Source organism: Manihot esculenta, chromosome 16 (genome assembly GCF_001659605.2).
Source record: "Manihot esculenta cultivar AM560-2 chromosome 16, M.esculenta_v8, whole genome shotgun sequence".
Lineage (NCBI taxonomy): Eukaryota > Viridiplantae > Streptophyta > Magnoliopsida > Malpighiales > Euphorbiaceae > Manihot > Manihot esculenta.
In genome coordinates this window covers 28,803,376-28,823,902 of record NC_035176.2, presented here as the reverse complement: position 1 = coordinate 28,823,902, position 20,527 = coordinate 28,803,376, and the positions used below count along the sequence as shown (strand labels likewise).

Genomic DNA, 20,527 nt, shown 5'->3' with positions numbered 1-20,527 from the left:
TAATTATCAACATATGTTCAAAATAAATGATTTACTAAAGTTGACACACTCGCATGAAGGTGGAGAAGCTGTGTGTTATTGGTTAAAAAAATTTTTTTGTAATTATATTCTTTAACTTTTAATTTTATCTAGATCACATTGTGATAATTAAAAAAATATATTATTTTAATATTTTATTTAATTTTGTGTCAAATTTTAAAAGTATGAATGGAAATTTACTAATTATTTGAAACTATATTAATCTATTTATAAAAACTTAAATTTAAAGTTTTAATTAAAAATGTGTTAAATCACATCTCCGTTAATGGGTCTCGGATCGATAGCTGTATAGTTATCCATATTATGTTAGTCAGACGCAGACATAAAAAAGACTCATAATATATTATTGGGGCACTGAATTCAGTTAAAGTCTGATTTCATAGACGGATTAGAGTCCAAAAGAAACCCAAAAATTAATTAGATCTAGTAAATTTATAACGTCCATTGGTGATTAAAAAATTAAATTGCCGCTTGGTAAATATCAAAACCTTATACCTTCAAGGGCTCTTTCTGCACCGCCTAGTAGCTATGTCAAAATGTAGGTAAGGCACAGCACACTCGAGAAAGACAAAAAGAAGGAAAAAAAATAAAAGGCAAAGGATGATTGAGAAAAGCTCAATCTTACAAAAAAATACATTGACCCTAAACTTTATTCTTACTGGATCTCAATTCATCAACTTGATAACAAATGGGTCTCTCACTAATAGGTCTACAATGGCCCATATCATGTTGGTCAGGGGCAGACATGGTGAAGGCCCATAATGTATCATTGCTGGTACTGAGCTCAACTAGTGCTTGTTCTCATAGACTGGCCGAGGTCCAAAGGAGCCCAAGAATCAATTAAGTCCAGCCAACTTATAATATCCATTTAGAGCAAAGTCCAAAAAAATAGGGATCATGCTCCTTAAAGGCTGATTAAAGAATTAAATGGATAAATATCAGAACCTTGAACCTTCCGGAACTATTTCTGCATGGCCTACCAGCTATGCCAGAATCTAAATCAGTAATGGTACGCTCAAGAAAGACAAAAGGAAGGAAAAATAAAAGGCTGACAATGATCAAGAAAAGCTCAAGCTTACAAAAAAAAAACACCGACTCTAGATCTTATTCTTACTAAATCTCAATTCATTAGATCTCTTGTAATTTTTTTCTCTTTCAGTTTTACTCCCTTATACCCTCTCAATCTTGCCCCTCATTTCAGTGATGGCTTTACTTGCCTCTCTTGTAGCTTAAAATAATGTTACAAGGTAGCCAAGAAAGATTTACCCTTGTTTAAAATGATTCATTTCATAAAAAAAAAAAAAATTCAAATAAACCCTAATAAAATCATACATGATTATTAAGTGGGTAGATTTCATACGATGCGTTTTGAAATGAAAATCGTTCAAAAAAAAATCTTTGAGAGAAAAGTCTCTCTAGACCAAGTTAAAAAGAAAGAGCTTAATTAATTAAATTATTGATCCGATTCGATTCATAATTTAAATCAATTATTCGGTGAATAGATTGAATACGATACTTTTTTTTCTCAAAAATATAAATTTCATTCTATAAGGTGGCTTAGATTAAAATAAAAATTATAAGGATCAAAACTCAAATCTAAATAAAAACTCAAAACTAAATACAATTAAGGTCTCTAGAGTCTAAAAAATTAAAACAACTCACTGAACGCTCGTAAACCCTTAAGACTCCCCGATTCAACAAACAAAATTTATTTCACATAATATAGCCTAGATCTTCATTGTCACAGAAATCTTTGGTCACTACAAAGTTAAATTAATAGTAAAAAGAGATGTTCTATTGTAACAGCTACAAAGACATAAGAATCAACTGAAAAGTAAAAGAGAAATAACTATCAGAAAATTAGAAATTTCAAATTAAGAGAGAAAACAACACGATGATAAATAAAAAAGGCACACGGAGCTTATTGCACCTAAATTTTCTAATAGAGTAATATTTCTTTATATTCTTTTAAGTACCGAATCAAATTAAATTAGAGAATATATATATATAAAATTATATAATATATAATTATTATATATAATTTTAAAAATAAATTATTAAATATTGAATTTTTTATCGGTTTAACATAAAAATTATTTATCTTTTATAAAAATCTTTAACGCTCTACGGTCTTAACTAGCTTTTATTTAATTAGAACGGACTCATATTTAACACTAATTAAATTTTAATTTATAAATATAAATATTTTAAAATTATATTTAAATAAATTTTTGCATTCATTTGATAACAACCGGTTAATTTTAATGCTTCAATGGTAATATGTATTAAAAATTATTTATATTTAAAATTTGAAATTTATTGTAGCTATAAGAAATTATTATAAAGTATTGGAGGGCCAATAGAAGATCTAAAATTTTAATTAATTAAAAAAAATAAATTTTACAGTATATAATTAAAAAACTATGAAAATCTTTCAGCGGGCCCGGGTTCCCCTAGCCCTCCCTAATTCCGCCGCTCTATCAAATGATATTCTCCATGGTTGCTTTCAACATCTCACCTTTCTTAAAAGCTTTGGCTCAACAGTTTTTTTATCAAAAAGTTTTTTTTTTTTTTGGTCGTGTTCACTACTATTTCTAAGTATCTACTACGATTTTCACAATTAATTATTTTCTTAAATTATTTAATTTGAGAACTTTTATAATTGAATCCTTATTTGAAATTAAAATTTTCGTAAAAGTTAAATTTAATTAATTTTTTATTAATTATTTTATTTGGCATAAAAAATTTAATTATTTTTAATTAAAATTTTTATTTTAAAAAATTAATATTTGTAAAAATTAATTTGAATTCATTTCATGTAAAATAAATTGTTTTGTTGTTGGAATATGATATTTTTCAGCTGAAAACATAATTTTATTTTTTTGATATTTTTAGGATTTTCAAAATATAACCAATTTAACCGTCAATCATGGGATTTACTATATTGGAGCATATAGAAAAAGAGCTGTCCAAATTACAAACTCTGCATCCTCACCCCTTCTTCCTTCCCTTTCAACTCCTAATTACAAGCAATCTGTTTTTGGTTACAAAGCCAGCAGCAACCCATCTCATTTTCTCCATTTTCAGCCACCATATCTGAAAAAACAACGATCTTTTTAGATATCTCATCACCATTGGAGCTAGAAGAAGGAAAGGCAGATTATTTGCCTTTTTTATTATCAGTTATGGGAAGAAAAATCCCTTTAGCTGATGATCCATCACTTTCGATTCATCAAGCACTTTCCTTTTCTCTTCTCCTCGCAGGCATGGCTGCGGCTGTTGCTGTTTCCACCACCTTATGCGGTATTCGATTTGGAAAAAAATCAGAGACTAAAGACTCTCCTTCAAATGAAGGGGACGGTAATCTTACTTTCAATACTCCATCTTCACCTTCTGCTTCAACGTCACCATCGGAAACAACTAAGACTGCAGGGGAAGAAGCATCTGTAAAATCACAAGATGGTAAAGAAAACGAAGTCCCAGGAAGAATGGAACTTCCATTGCCACCTGCGAAGCAATTAAGAGAGGCATTTTCTTGTAATAATTTCATGACAAAATCTGCGTCAACTCGACAGTTTGCCAAGAACATGAGCATGAAAATGCCCAGAAGCATGTCTATGGCAAGAAGAGATCATCACCGAGAGGACAAATACAATCAGAAGAAGAAAGCGAAAGCGAAACATGAGGATTCGGTGTGGATGAAGACGATTATATTAGGAGAAAAATGTAAACGACGAAATGAAGATGAGCCTGAGATTTACGATGCCAATGGAGATAAAATTTCAGCGAATCATCGCAAGTCTACGAGTTCCGTGTCGATTTCTACGCAGAGTTCTTTCGGTGATGTTAATGCAGTTGCTTCTCAAGAAGGAGAAAAAAAGGTGACGAAAAAAGAGGAAGAAGAGGTTTCTTGACAGGTTCATTCATGGATGATTATCTACTTACGTTAGGGAATTTTTTGATTTGTTTCGTGAATCTTTCTCATTTTTTTGATGATTTCAAACCAGAGAAAGAAAAGAAAACAGTGCTCTTCCAGCAAATTTTGTCAGGGTTTTTCCTCCTTGTTAAAAGACTATTATCATAAATTAGATACTCTGAAAATTCAAGCACGTTTTTTTGTCAATACGGAGATAGATATGTTAGAAAACAATGATCTATAAGGACAAAACAACCAAGAGAGTTCCATCAATTTTTTTTACAGTGGATCCCACTTGTTCATCTCTTAAGAATCAATAACAATCTCAACTTTGTTGAAAAATATTACCTATTCCTTAAATTTTAAAAACACTAATTCAGAATTCAATTTTTTTATATCAATTTTATAATTTCATGAGAATTTATTAGAATTTTTTTTAAATATAAAAATATAGAATTTTTTTTTCAAATAAAGATAAAAATATCATTAATCAATTAATAAAAAATCATTATAAACTAAAGGTAAAACTATTTAAATAGTAGAATTCGCATAAAAATATATCACTCTAGCTAAATTATGAGCTAACATATTGGCTTACCTACGTATACACAAAGATTAGAATTTTGGGATAAGATGGTTTTACAATTAGATATTATAAAACTAGCAATAGAAAATTCAGAAATAGAAAAATTCATTGCATTGGCTATCATCTAATAATCCACTCCAATAGTTACATTTGCAAAGACATGCAGGATTAACCCAATCAAAGTTTCAGGTAAAGCTAAGGCCTCAGCAATACTTGATGAACAAATACCTTGGAAAACACCCTAAAATTCAAGCTACCATTAGCATCTCTCACAACCACACTATATGCGTTAAGTTGTTTTCTTCATCCAACAATGCATCAACATTATATTTGAAACACCCAGAAAGCAATGGAGTCCATCTACCAAGTTGGGGAGCCTAAACAGGAGTCATATCTCTAGGTACTCGACAAGAGCATGCTGCTATCCAATCATGAACATAGTGATTAGTAATAGAGACGCATGTCGAGGAGTGGAAGGAACCCTTTCCCAAATGAGTCGATTCCTTGCATTCCATATATGCCACATTAAAATACACCTCCTTGATACAGTATTCAAAGGTTGGTTAACAACACACTGAGAACAAAACTCCTGATAATTAGAAAAAGATAATGAATCTATAAACAAGTCTAAGAGAGACCAACAAGATCTTGCAAAATGACAGGTAACCAACACATGTAACAAATCCTCATTGTGTGACACAGCAAACAATGAACATCAAGTGAGATACACCTATGCTGAAGACGCTCCCGTGTGGGAAGTAAATTATGTGTGACAAACCATAAAAAGTTGTCAATTTAGAAGTAACATTAAGTTGCCATAAACTTCGCCAATCAACATATGCACTCGATATTAAATTGGACGATTGCAAAGACAAAGCCACCTTGTATCCTGATTTGACCGAGTAAAGCCCATTACAATTGAAGTGCCACGCGATAACATCATCCATGTCAAATCTAGCAACTACAATAAACATTGAATTTTTTGTACATCTGAAGGTAAAAAAAGACCACATAGATAATTCCAACACCTCTCTTACTGATCAATTAAACCATGAACGGTTAAATTAAGAAAACCTAAGACAAGAGGCAAAGAAATTAAAAAACCATTATCATAGGCAAGAATGGATTCTTCTAAACATTAACACTCTTACCATTTTCAATATGCCAACATAAACCAGTACGTAATAATGAGCAGCCAACAAACTTTTCTAATGCTAGCATCAAGAAAATTATCATGTGGATAATGTTTAGCTTCGAACACATGAGCAAATAAAGAATGGTCGTCCACAGACAACCGCTAACATTGCTTGGCCAAATAATGCTAGATTAAAGCAATGAAGATCTCAAAAGCCTATACCTCTATAAGATTTCAATCCACATATACATCCCACGAAAATCAATATATCTTATAAGCGCCATCTGATCTCAAACTCCGCTAAAAATAATTCATTGTTTTTTATAATTTGTCGCATATACTCTTGGGGATCATAAATACACTCATACAATATTGTGGAATAGATTATGCCACTGACTTTAAAAAAGCCTCATTTCCTGCTTTGCTTAAAAACTACTTTTCCAATTATATAACCATTGCCGCATTCTGTATTTCAAAAAAGAAAAGATCTATCTCTTGTTGGAATCGATAAATGAAGCCTAAGGTATTTGCTATGATCTAGAGAAACAGATACTAATAATTCAGCCATGATATATTTCCATACAATATTTTTTGTATTTTTTTTATCGTAAAATATTTATATTTTTAAAATACAAATAAATTGGGACTAAAATATTATTTTTTTTCGTGTTTTTAAAAAAAAACATTTGTACGTATAAAACATTATAAAAAAACACTTTTGATAATATTCTTGATTTTTCTAAGTAAAATATTTTTTATTTTTAATGCAAGAATTAAGCTGAGCATCAAAAGGAATCTTTTTAAAAATATTATCTAATTTTATTATTATTTTTCCAATAGTTACACACTTCAAATCTAGATTTAAAATTTATTACATGCATCCTTGGATAAAAATATATTCTACATTTTATATAATAAATAAAATTATCTATAATTTACAATTAAATATATAACAAAATTTAAATGATAGCAATTTTTAGTGCTGTATACTAACAGCAGGATTCAAACTTTTTTTTTTTGGGCTAAATGAATTATTACTGCTGATTTATTCAAAAAATTCATTTTATTCCTCAATTTTATTTTGATTTTATTCACTTTAACTTTTAAATTGTTAATAACATCTTCTCAATGTACGAGAAAGTATATAATTTAATATCTAAATATAAGAAAAATAATATTACATAAATTGAATTACTTTTATAATTTAAAAACTAAAGAAGTAATTAGGATAAAGCAAATGACTTTCAATAAAGAGATAAATGATTAAATTATGTCTTTATTCTTTTTTATTTTATTTTTTAAAATTTTATTTACATCGGAAATTGTTTGATTATTGGCAAGCAACACCTCCTATGGCATGCATACGTATTGACTTTGCCAGCGTTTCAAAATTAATTTCAAAATAAAAAAATTTCTTCTCACTGCTATACATTGTTTTTAAATTTCAAAATAACTCACACTTTAATTTTTAAATTTCATTATAATCTTTATAATTTCCAAATTAAATACATAAAATTTTCTATAATCAATCTTTTTAAATTAAAATTCTTTTTATTTATAATTCAATTAATAAAAAATTAAATAAAAAATAAATATTTAAAATATCTTCATAAATATTTAAATTTCTATTAATATTTGGTGAAATATTTTATATTAAATAAATAACATTTTGGTGTCTTAATTTTAGTGTAATAAACAATAAATTTAATTACGGTCATTTTTTTAATTATAAATATTAGTTTAAAGTGAGTTTATCGTCAAACTTTTAAAAATATAATTTTTTTAAAATAATTTTTATAAAAATTTATAATTTATTTAAAATTACTTGCATCACTTAAAAAATAGTTAAAATTATAAGTCACTTTTAAAAATTAAGTGAAAAATTCATTTTTAAAGTTATCACTTAAAAGTTAATTGAAAATAATAATATGTACAAAATATAAATGTTTATTCAAATAAAAAATGAATAATTAAATTATTTAAAATTTAATAGATGAAAAAGAATAAATAAAATCATGAATTTTTAATACTTTTAATTTAAAAATAATAAAAATATATTTTCATATTTTTAACGATAAGAAATAAATTAGAAAAATAAAAGTTTGAACGGATTAATTAAAAAAAATATTTAATTTTAAAAATATAAAAAATAGTTTATTAATTATATTAAAATTTAATAACTAATATAATTTATCATTATTTTTTATTTATTTACCGTTACTTTCCTAAAAGCATGATTTATAAATTTTGGTAGATTTTAATTTTTAAATCATCCTTTATAAAATCATAATTTAAATACATAAAATTTTTATATGAATTTAAGTATTTATATAATAGTAAATGTGCTTGAATGGATGTTTCTTTATGCGGCTTCGCATGCTCTACGGAGCCTCCTTGCAGACGTTTGCGTCTGTTTTTCCCATCCGTCCGTTACAACTTTAATGCCCAAATTGCGGGCGGCAACGAGGAATTGTTGCGTGCCCATATTCTACACACGTAGAGTGACTAGGTTGTAGTGTGAGTTGGTTCACGGGGCCTCTTGCCTATGCTTTGGCCTATTGGTTCCCTTTAGGTTCATTATTTTGAGGCTATGAATTTTATAATTATCCGCTAATATCATATGTACTCGCAAATTTAATAACATGATAGGTGATATTTCAGATTTTATTTTTTCGATCTTCAATTCTCAATTTTTATTTTAAAAAAATATCATTTATTTTAATTCAATATATTTATACATACTTTATGCATATTGTTAAATTTAAAATTGATTGTTAGTAATGAAAATGGACATAATATCAAAATCAATAAAAATTAAAGAATTTAATTTTAAAAATAAAGAAATATCTCTATTAATTATAATATATCTAAAAAATTAAAAAATAAACTTTTGAATGAAATTGGATAGAACAAATACCTATAAATACTAGACTCATTGCTACTACTAATGGAAGCCAAGGCCGTGTTACAAGAAACCAAAGGAAGTCAAATGGCAGGACAAGGGAACAGCATTAGAATTAGAATCAAAATCCAAATCCAAATCGGACTCTTCCTTATAGAGCGCGGCAGAAAAACCAACCAAGAAAATTAAAAAAGACAATGGCATGACCACGAGGTTAACGTGGGACAGCTAAAGTCCAGGGAAGCAAAAATGTACCGGATCCTACAAAATCATTCCTCTTGACCTTCCCTATTCAAATAGCAACGCGCCCACCTAGTGAGAAACAGGAGACGAGAGAGGGAAATCGAAGTCACGAACGAAGTGTTGGAGAAGCATCCCTGCTTCCTCCATTTGTTGCTCTTCATAAGTTTACTTCTACAATCAAAACTCTTGCGGTTGTTTTCGTTTCGCCTTTGATGTTTCCGAACTCAGTGACTCACAAAACAATTTAAATTACATTCCCCGATCAATTTAGGGGTTTGGTTGATTTTATCAGATTGATGGGTTTTTGTTTCCGATGAATTTGGATTCAAGTCTTTTATTTTATCTGTAAAATTGAACCTGCTGTCGGCGTAGATCCATGGGAGAATTGTGGAATTGAAAGGATTTGCTTCCTGGATTTCTGAGATTAGTATCTGTTGATGAATCTTACAATTGTTATTGAAGAGGATCGGCTTGTGAACTTGCCCAATTATTTTCTGGGTGTTTTCAGGCCATTGGAACTATCGTTTGAAAAAAAGGCGTTTTCATTTTGTATCCCTAGAGATAGATGGGATAAGGAGTTCTTCAATTTGCAGGGTGGTTAATTGTTAGTTCATCGACTTCACGAAGTTCTTGGTACTAGAATATTGAATTGGAACTTTTAAGATGGGTTCTACGCAAAAGTCTACACTGTCGACTAATATGGCTGATCTAGTTGATGGTTCACCTACTCGACGACAATTTTCTTATGTCGATACTATGCCTGTTTATGTTAAGGAGCTCATTGCTGGTGGAGTTGCAGGAGGATTTGCCAAGACTGCTGTTGCACCCCTTGAGAGAACTAAAATACTGCTGCAGGTGAAGGTTCCCTGTGATTATAGAAAAATTTTGTGAATTTTTATTTGCATGAGTATTTGATTTTGATTGTCATTTTTGGTCAGTTGAAAAGAATGCATTTGGTTTTGAACATTTTTGCGAACATAGATTCCTATGTACTTTTGCTGAAAAGAGTTTATCATACAATTAACTAAATAAAAAGTATTTGGAAGGTGCCTGGTGCAACTTATTTTACCATTTGGAGCTAGCCTCTCAGTACATATGATGTGATTTTGTGAAATTGGTATTGGTTAAAATTCTTTTTTTTTTTATAATGAAGTTACTTATTTTGAATATTTGCATCAATTTCATGTCCTTTATGCAAATCAGGTTTACTTTGTCATATTGCCAATTGACCATTTGTCATGCTATGTAATTTGTGCCTTTTTTTCAGAATTCTAGTGTTTCTGAATTTCCCAATCAATTTGTGCGTTTCTGTAGAGTCTTCCTAATTTACTTCATTTGAATCTTTGATAGACAAGAACTGAAGGGTTTCAATCTCTTGGGGTGTTTCATTCCTTGAAGAAATTATTAAAGCATGAGGGAATTCTTGGCTTTTACAAGTGAGTTTAATTATTTCTTCATTTTACTTTTTATCCCTTTCACTGAGATATTAATAACAATCCACGTTTTTGGCTTCTTATTAGGGGAAATGGAGCTAGTGTTGTTCGGATTGTTCCTTATGCAGCCTTACATTTCATGACATATGAGCAGTATCGTGGTTGGATCTTGAGTAATTGTCCTGCTTTAGGTTCAGGACCTGTTGTAGATTTATTAGCTGGTTCAGTGGCTGGAGGAACTGCAGTTTTGTGCACCTATCCCTTAGATTTGGCTCGCACTAAACTTGCTTATCAGGTAATCACTCATGTGATTGTAGATAAGGCTTTAACTTTATTTGACTTTGTCGGGAGTCCTTGGAATGTTGGTATAAAGAGTAGCTACTGGCAACTTTATTCTGTGTCACTGATTAAAATTTTACTTTCTTTATGTGCCTTGATTGTGTTTTGCTCTGTAAATTAGTGAAGATGGATTTGTCTTTGACAATTGTGAGTTTTAATCTTCCATTCTTCTTGTAATATTATTTCCTTTCTGTGACAGTGATAAGAATTATGGAAACACCATTGCATTTCTCTGGAATTAAAGATATCAATAGACAGACTGTTTTTTCAAGCGATGTGAACTTCTAGAACATGCTAAAGATTCATTGTTATAAGTACCCACTTCCTATTAGTTTTCCACAGATTCCTAAAGTATTAGAGGAAGGAATACTGGCATTGCTCATTTCTAGCACAACTATCAATGAGCTGATTATAATCATTTCATGATTCAGGAACAAATATAATGCTTTGTTTGTTGTATACACCTATTGAATAATATAAATTTATTTAAATTTTTTTTCTATTATCTTCTAATTTGAATCTGTTGTAAAAGGTGATTGATTATGTATTTAATTTGCTACTATGTTAAAGATCTTTCGTGCAGAATTTCTTAGTTGACATGTTAACTTTTAATGTTTCTTGTAGTTTACTAGTTTTTAAACTAGGTCTCTCTCTCTCTCTTTTATTTTCCTTTTGAATTCTGTTTAACATTGATAACAATAATTAATCGCTGGAAGCACTTAATAAGATAAAAGCATTATTAGAACTATGGACCAATGCTTGGGAGTCTCAGGGATTCTTCTTAGTAAGAAGTTTAGATACTTTTTGTTGCAACCCCTGCTCCATCCCCACGAGGATGTGTGCAAAGGATTAATTTCAGCAATGCATGCTTGTCATCATTTACTTCCTGAAAGTTAAATCTTTATGTGTGGAACTGTGGATGTACATTAGGTGGCTTATGAAAGTTGATGATTAGGCAACAATATTTCATTGAGTACACTCAGTGGATAGGAGATTATAACAAATGAATAACCTAAAAATGTTTTTTCTAGGATGCTTTTATAACTTCTTCGTTTTCTTATAGTTCGTACTTGGAGATACATTTAAACTGTATCCATACTCTGTAGGTGCTTTAGCAATTTCCTTTTTGAGAGTCCAAAAATATCAAGTTTGTTACATGATATGCCGCTCTCTTTAATTTAATTCTAATGGTTCTGTAGGTCCTGGATACAAGTGGAAGTATCAGATGTAAAAGTGTATGTGTTCCACCTGCTTATGGTGGGCTAAAAGATGTACTTAGAGGTGTCTACAAGGAAGGGGGAATACGTGCACTGTATCGAGGAATTGGTAAGTAACTGAGTATATTATGCTTCTTTTCTTATTCTTCTGTCTTGGTGTGGTTTGGAAACACTTCTAACTTGGGGTGATGTGGACCAAGTTGCTGGAAGTCCAGCATTAGTTAAAAGGGCTTGAGCCTGCTGATATTGGCCTGATCTTACTCTCAATTAAAAGCCCAACCCAATCTGACATGATTATTAAGCTTGCATTAAATAATATGGCCATTAGCTGGGCTCAGGCTTTAATACCAGCTCAATTTCTGGGCTGACTGGGCTTGGGGTATATAGATTGTGGAAAGTAGATTGACCAACCCATCAGTCATTAAGAATTTCCTAGTTTTATGAAGGCTTGTGCTTTTCAGAAACATTTGTCTTCCTTTTAGGGCTGACCTTGATAATTTTACTGACGTTTTTTAGTGTTTGTGATTTACCCCCCAATGCCAATTGGTTACTTAATGTTTAGCCATTAATCTTGGAATAGTTTAAATTTTCATCCTAATATGTGAAGTTATGTGCGAGTTCAGTTAGAGTCCATATGTACTGTTACTGCAACTGCTAGTCAGAAAAACAGAGACTAAAATATGCTAAGTAGCAATTAGAGAAAATTAGAAGGCATTTGCATGTTTTGGTTGTAAAACCTCAGTTCGTTCAAAACTGGCTAGAAACTGTACATTGAAAAATGATCCAAAAGGGTTTTTTTTTCCAAAATGCAGTCAGAAGCAATGGCAAATGGACTGGTAATAATGAAGTTTTTGTTTCTGCATAGGACCTACACTCCTTGGGATCCTTCCTTATGCTGGTTTGAAGTTCTATGTCTATGAGGAGCTTAAGAGGCACGTTCCTGAAGAGCATCAAAAGTCCATTATGATGCGGCTTGCATGTGGAGCTTTCGCTGGGTTGTTTGGGCAGACCTTCACGTACCCATTAGATGTTGTTAGGAGACAGATGCAGGTATTATACAACACTTATGATAGGATGTTGCTACTTCTCTGTTTTCTATTTTCGGCATTAATATTCTGTGCGATGAATATTTGATGGTAGAGGGATTCAAATTCAATCTATAGGATTCTTTTATTTTCTGAACATTTTCATCAATTAAATTATGGACAAGATCAAATATAGATTTCTAAGTACTGATTTAGGTATTAGATTGGCTACTTTGAATCTGAATCTCATGGCATGGCATGTAATTGCCATGTCGGCTAATCATTCAAGTGTCGGATCATTTATAGGTTCTTCACAGGCAAAGTAGGTCAAAATCACTGTAACCAGGTTTCAAATTGTAATAAATATTTTGACCATATGGTTAGGCTAGGTAAAGTTGAATGTCAACACTCATTGATATAAAATCTTTTTTTTTTTTTTTTTGGGGGGGGGGGGATGTTGTATATCTGAGGTTTAAAGGTTATCGAATGTTATATGACAGGTTGAAAATTTGCAACCTTCAATTCAAGGTCGAGTTAGATACAGGAGTACATTGGATGGGCTGTCAACTATAGTCCGCAATCAAGGTTGGAGACAGTTATTTGCAGGCCTGAGCATTAACTACATCAAGGTAACAATACCTTACTCTTTCTTTTTGCCTCAATTACCCATTATTGACGTCTTCTGACAATATTAATACTAGTAATTGCTTCATGTATGATTTGTGAGAATTTATATATAATGAGCCGGTTTCCCTGTAGGTGCTATCAATTGATTATGTTCTCATCTAATTTGTTATTCTTTTGGAGTAAATAGATCAAGAATGATTACATATCTATGAAATATGGGATGTATATTGTTTGGTACTGAGCTAAGTATAGTGTGAAGTTATATCTTTGTAGGATGCTAATAACTCATGAGAAGATTTTTCATGATAATGTTTTGTTCCTCAAGCCCTGAGACATTACAAGGGAGTATTTAGAGTTTCCTCATCCCTGTCTCCTTTATCATGTGGATTGCTTTATAATCACATATTTATGGATGCAATGATGCTGCTGACAAAGTTTCACTACTTCATTTCTCAGATTGTTCCCTCTGTGGCTATCGGCTTTACTGCATATGACATGATGAAGATTTGGCTTCGAATTCCACCCCGTCATAACTCCCAATCAGTTTCGACTGGATAAATCTCTGACCAAATTAGCACACAAGAACCCTTGAAAACTTGTGTTTATTAGCAACATCTTAACATTTGGCATGCATATCAAAAGGTTTCAATGTGTGGTATGGACCCATCATTCTGGTGATTATCAAATTGTGTGAAGACTTATTATGGGTTGGCCGCTTAGCAAGAAGAACAATGACTTGATCAATGATAGCAAAAGATTCTTGAGAAGTTTGTTACAAAATTTTCATAAAACTAGACCCTAAAAACAGGAACTGAAAATAATCCTTTGGTAAACAATCTGCATCTAGTGTTCCTGTGCACTTCTGATTTGGGATTGAGATTATACAACCTTGTGACTACTCGATTTATCTCATTTTCTCTTCCCCTGCTGTGGCCTATTTATTATGCATTCCATCATGCTTCTTTCGTCAGAGGACCGGGAATATAGGAGTTATTTTAATTATACAAATTTTAAAATTATTTTTTCATTTAAAATACGATTGACGATCTTCAAAAAAAGAAGAAAAAAAATACAATTGAGGAGGGAATGAAGAATAGAACGTGGTCAAGTTGAAAACATCGTTTGATCAATTTTTAAGCCAAATAAAACGTCCTTATATTCCTATGTGAGTCATCTTCGATCATTGAGAAGGATTAGATTTTGACAGCAATGAAGTTGCTTTTCTCCAAAAAAAAAAAAAAAAAAAAAACAATTGAAGTTGCAGATATAACAAATTGTTTATGAAAATTTTTTGCTTCGTGTGTTGAAAAAAAAAATAAAGGAAAATAAATTTTAGATTATATATTTTATGATCATTAATATTTTTCCACTTATTTCTTAAAAAATAAATTAGAAATTTTTTAAATTTTGCCTCCAGTGAAAAACAACTTATATTTGAAACATATTTTATGTGGAAAATATTTTCTATTCAAAATATTTTTAATATAACAATTTATTTCAATAAAATAATTTATTTTTTATTATTTAATTTTAATTTAAAAAATAAAATATATTAATAAATTTTTAAGTTATTTTCTTTAAAATAATTTAATTTTTCCTTGATAATAAAATATTTTCTTATTGATTAAATTTTCTGATTGTCTCAAATATTAAAAAATTGTTAAAATTATTTTTCTAAAAAATATTTTAAACGAAACAAAGTAATTTTATTGAATGCTTATTTTGTTTATTTTTAATTTAGTTAATTTTCACATAATAAATTATATTTTAATTTTTAAATTTTAATATAATTAATAGATCAGTTTCTATATTTTTAAAATTGTACAGTTAAATCTCTCTATAATTAGTCTGTACTCATCTATTATAATTTAAATATTTTAATTCTTTTTTTTTATTTAAAAAAAATACTTAAATCCCTCTAAAAGTAAAAAAATATCTTTATTATCATTTTTCAATAGATAAATTACACTTCAATTTTTAAATTTTAGTATGATTAATGGATCAGTCCCTATATTTTTAAAATTATATAGTTAAATCTCTCTATAATTAGTCTATCCTCATCTATTGTAATTTAAATATTTTAATTCTTCATTTTTTATTTAAAAGAATACTTAAATCCCTATTAACTAACTTTTGTTTATAATATCTCATTTAATTAATTTTTAATATCTTTTTTTAATTATCATTTATTAAAATATTTTAATACTTATAATTTTAAAATTTTTAAAAAATACTTATAATTTTAATTATTTTTAAGTAGTACTAAGTAACTTTCAAATAGGCTGTAAACTTTTATAAAGAGTATTTTAGAAAGAAAATTATACTTTCAGAAGAAAAAATTTGACCATCCACTAATTTTAAATTTTAAACTAATATATAAAAGGATTTAGTAATTTAATTTTAAAAATATAAGAACTGATTTATCAACTACATTAAAAGTTAAGAATCAAAATATAGTTTACACAAAATAAAATTCTTCACTTATATTGAAAATGATTTAAATGCTCAGATAGTATTTTAGATATTTAAAATAATTTTTTTACTAATGAAATTTAAATATTTAATTTTAAAAATATAAAAACTAATTTATTAATCACATTAGACCGTAAGTATTAAACTATAGTTTACTATTTTTTTAATACTATATATAAAAGTACGAAGTTAAGTTGGAAGAGGAGTATAAATAAAATCTAGATGAGCCAATCAAATCTAATATAATATACAGCCACGTGTAATATAGAATGAGCAATAAATTAACTTGTTTCAAAATTTACAATAGTGTTAAGCCGTTTGCCGAAAAAATAACTTTACAATCGCTAATAATCCAGTTGAAAAGAAATAATTCTTTTTAAAAATCCAGTTAATCCACTATAAAACTGTTTAATATTGTTTTTTATCACAGCCAAAAAGAAATTATACCCTCTCACTCATGGGCATTTTTGGCTTAGGCAGCTGTAGATTTTCTATTAAATGAGGTGTTGAGTTTAGTTATTTTTGATCCTTGATCTAACTTTTTTATAATTGAATCTTAAGATTCAAATGTATGAATTTTATATGGTCTTTTATTTTTATTTCAAGTTGTAATGGGTTGCTTTCTTTCTCTACAATCAAACCTTGGTTTCATTAATGAATTTATCATTGATAAAAAAAAAAAATTACCTAATTATGTTAAAGTTCAGAATTAACGGCTCAAATTGGCTAGTTTCAATTTTGGTTCAAGGATAAGAAATTGAAAACCAACCCCTAATAGATGGTTTTAGTTTAATTTAAGAACTACAACTGTTTGATTGATTTGGTTCATAATTCAAATCAAACCATGGCGAGGCGTCCCACCAGAGGGCAGTAGAGAAAATCAGTCTGTTGCATCAAAATCAAGTGCCTGAAACGGCCAACCCCTTTCGCCCATAAACGTGAATGATTAAAGCCTTTCTTCCTTTTTCTTTATAAGCTGCATTATCTCTGGCCAGGGTTGCCGTATAATTGACAACCCAAACAAGAATGATCTTTTTCTTTTCCAGAGATTTGACAAAGAGCCAAAAGGGTAAAAGAAAAGGAAGCGATCAAACTGCGTAAAGCTTGCTTGAGTATGTATTGAATCCATATAGCGAGCTTGTGCTGTTTTGATCATCCTCCATAATTCTTTAACATCTAGGAATGTTGATTGTGTTTTGTCCTTCTGCTGCGCAACATAACAAACAGCTTGTGTTCGTTTCAATTGTTTAATGCAAAGTCAAATCTACTCCAACTGGGAATTTTTTAAACTCCTGTAAATTAATAAACCTACTAGAGTATTTTGATCAAACGGCACGCATAATATATAAAAAATTTCTTTGGTGGGAAGTGAAAATAAATAAATAAAATAATAATAATGATTAAAGAAAAGGCTTACTAGTAAAAAGAGAATTCAACCTCGGACTGGGTGTCAAAGCCTGGCAACAAAAGAGCACTATTCTCAACGCCATCACTTGTCTTTATTGTTTACTTTGGTTTTTCTGTGGTCTCCAAAGCTCAGTATCTGTATGCTCTCTCCAGGCTTTGTAATGCTGCAGCAGCTATATATTATTATTCAGAAGAAATATCACCTCCATTAGCCTATGGTGTTTTTTTAATTGGGTTTCTGAAATGCAAATCTCATACAAAAATTCAAAATTTTCAAAAGCCAGAAATGAATTATTAGACAACCTGCCATTCACAACTTATTAGGAAGTACATTGGTTTGAACTTTCAACTTTATAATATAACTATAATAATATCAAACAAAAATTGAACAAACTTTTGAACACCCAGAAATCAAAAATTCAATGGAAAGCTGGGACCCATTACAGTACCCAATAGAATTGCTTCTCAGATAATGTCAAAAGGACAAAGCCAACTAGTGTTTTTTTTTCCATTTTTAAATACCTTATTATTAATATAATATAATTATTTGCAACAAAACCAAATCTTCCAATGACTGAGCAGCTAAGATTTTACTGTCGGCATGCCTTAGGCATTTTTTTTTTTAATCTTGCATGGTTCAAAGGATTTTTCAGTTGTGCCTTTTCATGATTTTTAGAATTTTTTACCATGAGCACCGACGGCTAGTTTCGTAATATTGTGCAAAAACAGGGGCAATATATCTTAAACTCCTCGTTAGGAATCGAGCGGGACTGGTCGTTTTGTCTGTTGTTAGTTTGAATTTCAAATATCAGAACCCCATTAGCCCACTAAACCCACGTCTCTATTTCCCCACTCTCTCCATCTTTCTCTGGTTTTTCTCAAAGTTTTCAGATTTGGATTTATACCCATTCAAATTTTTCTTCTTCTTCTCACGCTGGAGTTCTCCATCTCAAATTCGTTGCACCATTTTCTCTAAAAAACTTTTTTCTTTGAAGTTTTAGGAGCTTTATATCTCAAAAGAACAGTAGTTCCATTGTTTGTTCTGCTGGAGCAAGTCCTCTTTTTCATAAATGGGTGCCTCAGGAAAATGGGTAAAATCTCTTATAGGTCTCAAGAAGTCCAATGATAAGGAAGAAAATGTAAGCTGCAAACTAATTTCTTTATGTTTTTTGCTGGATCTGATTTGCATACAATGTTCTGACACTAACAATGACTTGACTTCCTTAAGGTGAAGATGGGTGGTAAGAGCAAGAAATGGAAGCTGTGGAGAAGCTCTTCCGGTGACTTGGGGTCTTCATGGAAGGGTTTCAAAGGGAGTCATAGAGCAGCATCTGAATGTTCAGGATCTTCACCAATTACGGATGCTTTTACTGCTGCAATGGCTACTGTGGTTCGAGCTCCTCCCAAGGATTTCAGGGTTGTGAGGCAAGAATGGGCCGCCATTCGGATTCAAACAGCTTTTCGTGGATTCTTGGTAAATGGGTTTCTCTTTGTTCTCTTCTCTTCTCTATCTCTAGGAAGTTGAATGTTCTCATTTGGGACCTAGAACTTGCTCTTTTTGGTAACAAATACATCTTTTCTCTTTGGAAATTAGTTATACATACAAGGATTCATGTATAAATTGGTAAAAACAGTTGATTTGAACTTCTAAAACACATTGTTCGTGCATGGAGGTTTTCTATTAGTCTATAATACAGTTGTCATTGCACGACCGAAATAGTATTGTTATGGAATAGTATTAGGTAAACATTTTGTGATGAATTGTAGGCGAGGAGGGCTTTGAGGGCCTTGAAAGGAGTGGTAAGGCTTCAAGCACTAGTCCGGGGTCGACAAGTGAGGAAGCAGGCTGCAGTGACACTTAGGTGCATGCAAGCTCTTGTTCGAGTTCAGGCTCGAGTCAGGGCTCGTCGTGTGCGGATGTCCATAGAAGGGCAGGCTGTGCAGCAAATGCTATATGAACGGAGAAGCAAGTCTGACCTCTTGAAACAAGCTGAGGTATCAAGTTGAAGCCTCAAAATGAATGTGGCTTATTATCTTTTTGGCTCTCATTTCATCTGTCCTTGTAAATTTCCAGGAAGGATGGTGTGATAGCAAGGGAACATTGGAAGATATTAAGGCGAAGCTACAAATGAGGCATGAAGGAGCCTTCAAGAGAGAGAGAGCAATTGCATACTCTCTTGCTCAGAAGGTATCCAAATATTACAATTCTACATGAATTATGGTGTCTTAATTGCTCCTTTGATATAAGCCAAGTGTTTTGTCGAATCTTTTGATTTCGCAGCAATGGAGGTCCAACCCCAGTTCAAACACTCGAAGTAATGGCTCGTTATCGACTTTCAAGAATCATGAGTTTGATAAGAATAGCTGGGGATGGAGCTGGCTAGAACGTTGGATGGCAGCTAAGCCATGGGAGACTAGATTGATGGAACAATCCCACACTGACCTTTCTGAGACAACTCCACCACCAAAGTCCGGTTCAGATTCCCTTGTGAGCAAAAATACAAAATCTTCTGAACAAAGCTTTGTCAAAGTCAGAAAGAACAACGTTACCACTAGGATCTCTGCAAAGCCTCCAATTGGGCACGTTACTCGCTCATCATCAAGCCCAAGTTCTGAATTTCACTATGATGAAAGCTCAGCTTCATCTTCAATTTGTACATCTGCAACACCAGTTTCAGGAAACACAGGCTTGCCTCTGGATAGAATAGAGGAGGGTGGTTATAGTAGGCCAAGCTATATGAATCTCACCGAGTCAACCAAAGCAAAGCGAAAAACATCTAATCAATTGTCTCATAGAATTCAAAGGCAATCCATGGATGAGTTTCAGTTTCTGAAAAGGTCAGGTGCATTCTCAAACGCTGATTCGAAAAGCAGTGCTGGTTCTGACCCTTCAGTTAATTTATCTAAGCCGCTTTGTCAGACAACAAGATTGGATAAGAACTCGATGAAACAATTCAGGGGAACGGATAATCCCCTGTATGATTAGATAGATTGATGGGGTTATGTTTTCAGGAAGTTCAACAGCTTGTTGTTCTCTAATTCTGAGATTGTGTATTAATTAAGAGCATTTGTGCAATTAGTTAGCTGTAGTCAAAACAGATCAAGAATCCCTGAGTTTGCTTTTTGAGGGTTATCCATTTTGCCATATGTATATGAGTTTGTGTATTTTATCTCATTTCCTTGCTT

General features: G+C 31.0%; 2 protein-coding genes across 3 annotated transcripts; both read left to right on the top strand.

The window, feature by feature from the left end:
• The first annotated feature begins 8,879 nt into the window (after positions 1-8,879).
• Positions 8,880-14,229, top strand: LOC110604113 (mitochondrial carrier protein CoAc1). The gene is made up of 7 exons (XM_021742213.2): positions 8,880-9,676; positions 10,172-10,257; positions 10,342-10,549; positions 11,793-11,919; positions 12,676-12,860; positions 13,336-13,464; positions 13,919-14,229. The coding sequence occupies exons 1-7, from the start codon at positions 9,485-9,487 to the stop codon at positions 14,018-14,020; spliced, it is 1,029 nt and encodes a 342-aa protein (XP_021597905.1). The 5' UTR covers positions 8,880-9,484; the 3' UTR covers positions 14,021-14,229.
• Positions 14,230-18,139: 3,910 nt separating this feature from the next.
• On the top strand, positions 18,140-20,516 carry LOC110604230 (protein IQ-DOMAIN 6). Of its 2 annotated transcripts, none has more exons than XM_021742374.2 (5): positions 18,140-18,480; positions 18,570-18,815; positions 19,109-19,336; positions 19,416-19,529; positions 19,623-20,516. In XM_021742374.2, the coding sequence occupies exons 1-5, from the start codon at positions 18,412-18,414 to the stop codon at positions 20,325-20,327; spliced, it is 1,362 nt and encodes a 453-aa protein (XP_021598066.1). In that variant the 5' UTR covers positions 18,140-18,411; the 3' UTR covers positions 20,328-20,516. The 2 variants fall into 2 exon arrangements, with proteins under 2 accessions (XP_021598066.1, XP_021598067.1); XM_021742375.2 differs by having other exon boundaries at positions 18,144-18,480; positions 18,576-18,815.
• The last annotated feature ends 11 nt before the right edge of the window (positions 20,517-20,527 follow it).

Bases quoted from the DNA above. Each gene is read 5' to 3' on its own strand.
- LOC110604230 (XM_021742374.2), top strand. From the start codon at position 18,412: ATGGGTGCCTCAGGAAAATGGGTAAAATCTCTTATAGGTCTCAAGAAG. The intron at 18,481-18,569 runs GTAAGCTGCAAA...GACTTCCTTAAG, and splicing joins CCAATGATAAGGAAGAAAAT to GTGAAGATGGGTGGTAAGAG. The intron at 19,337-19,415 runs GTATCAAGTTGA...GTAAATTTCCAG, and splicing joins ACCTCTTGAAACAAGCTGAG to GAAGGATGGTGTGATAGCAA.
- LOC110604113 (XM_021742213.2), top strand. From the start codon at position 9,485: ATGGGTTCTACGCAAAAGTCTACACTGTCGACTAATATGGCTGATCTA. The intron at 9,677-10,171 runs GTGAAGGTTCCC...AATCTTTGATAG, and splicing joins GAACTAAAATACTGCTGCAG to ACAAGAACTGAAGGGTTTCA. The intron at 12,861-13,335 runs GTATTATACAAC...GTTATATGACAG, and splicing joins TTGTTAGGAGACAGATGCAG to GTTGAAAATTTGCAACCTTC.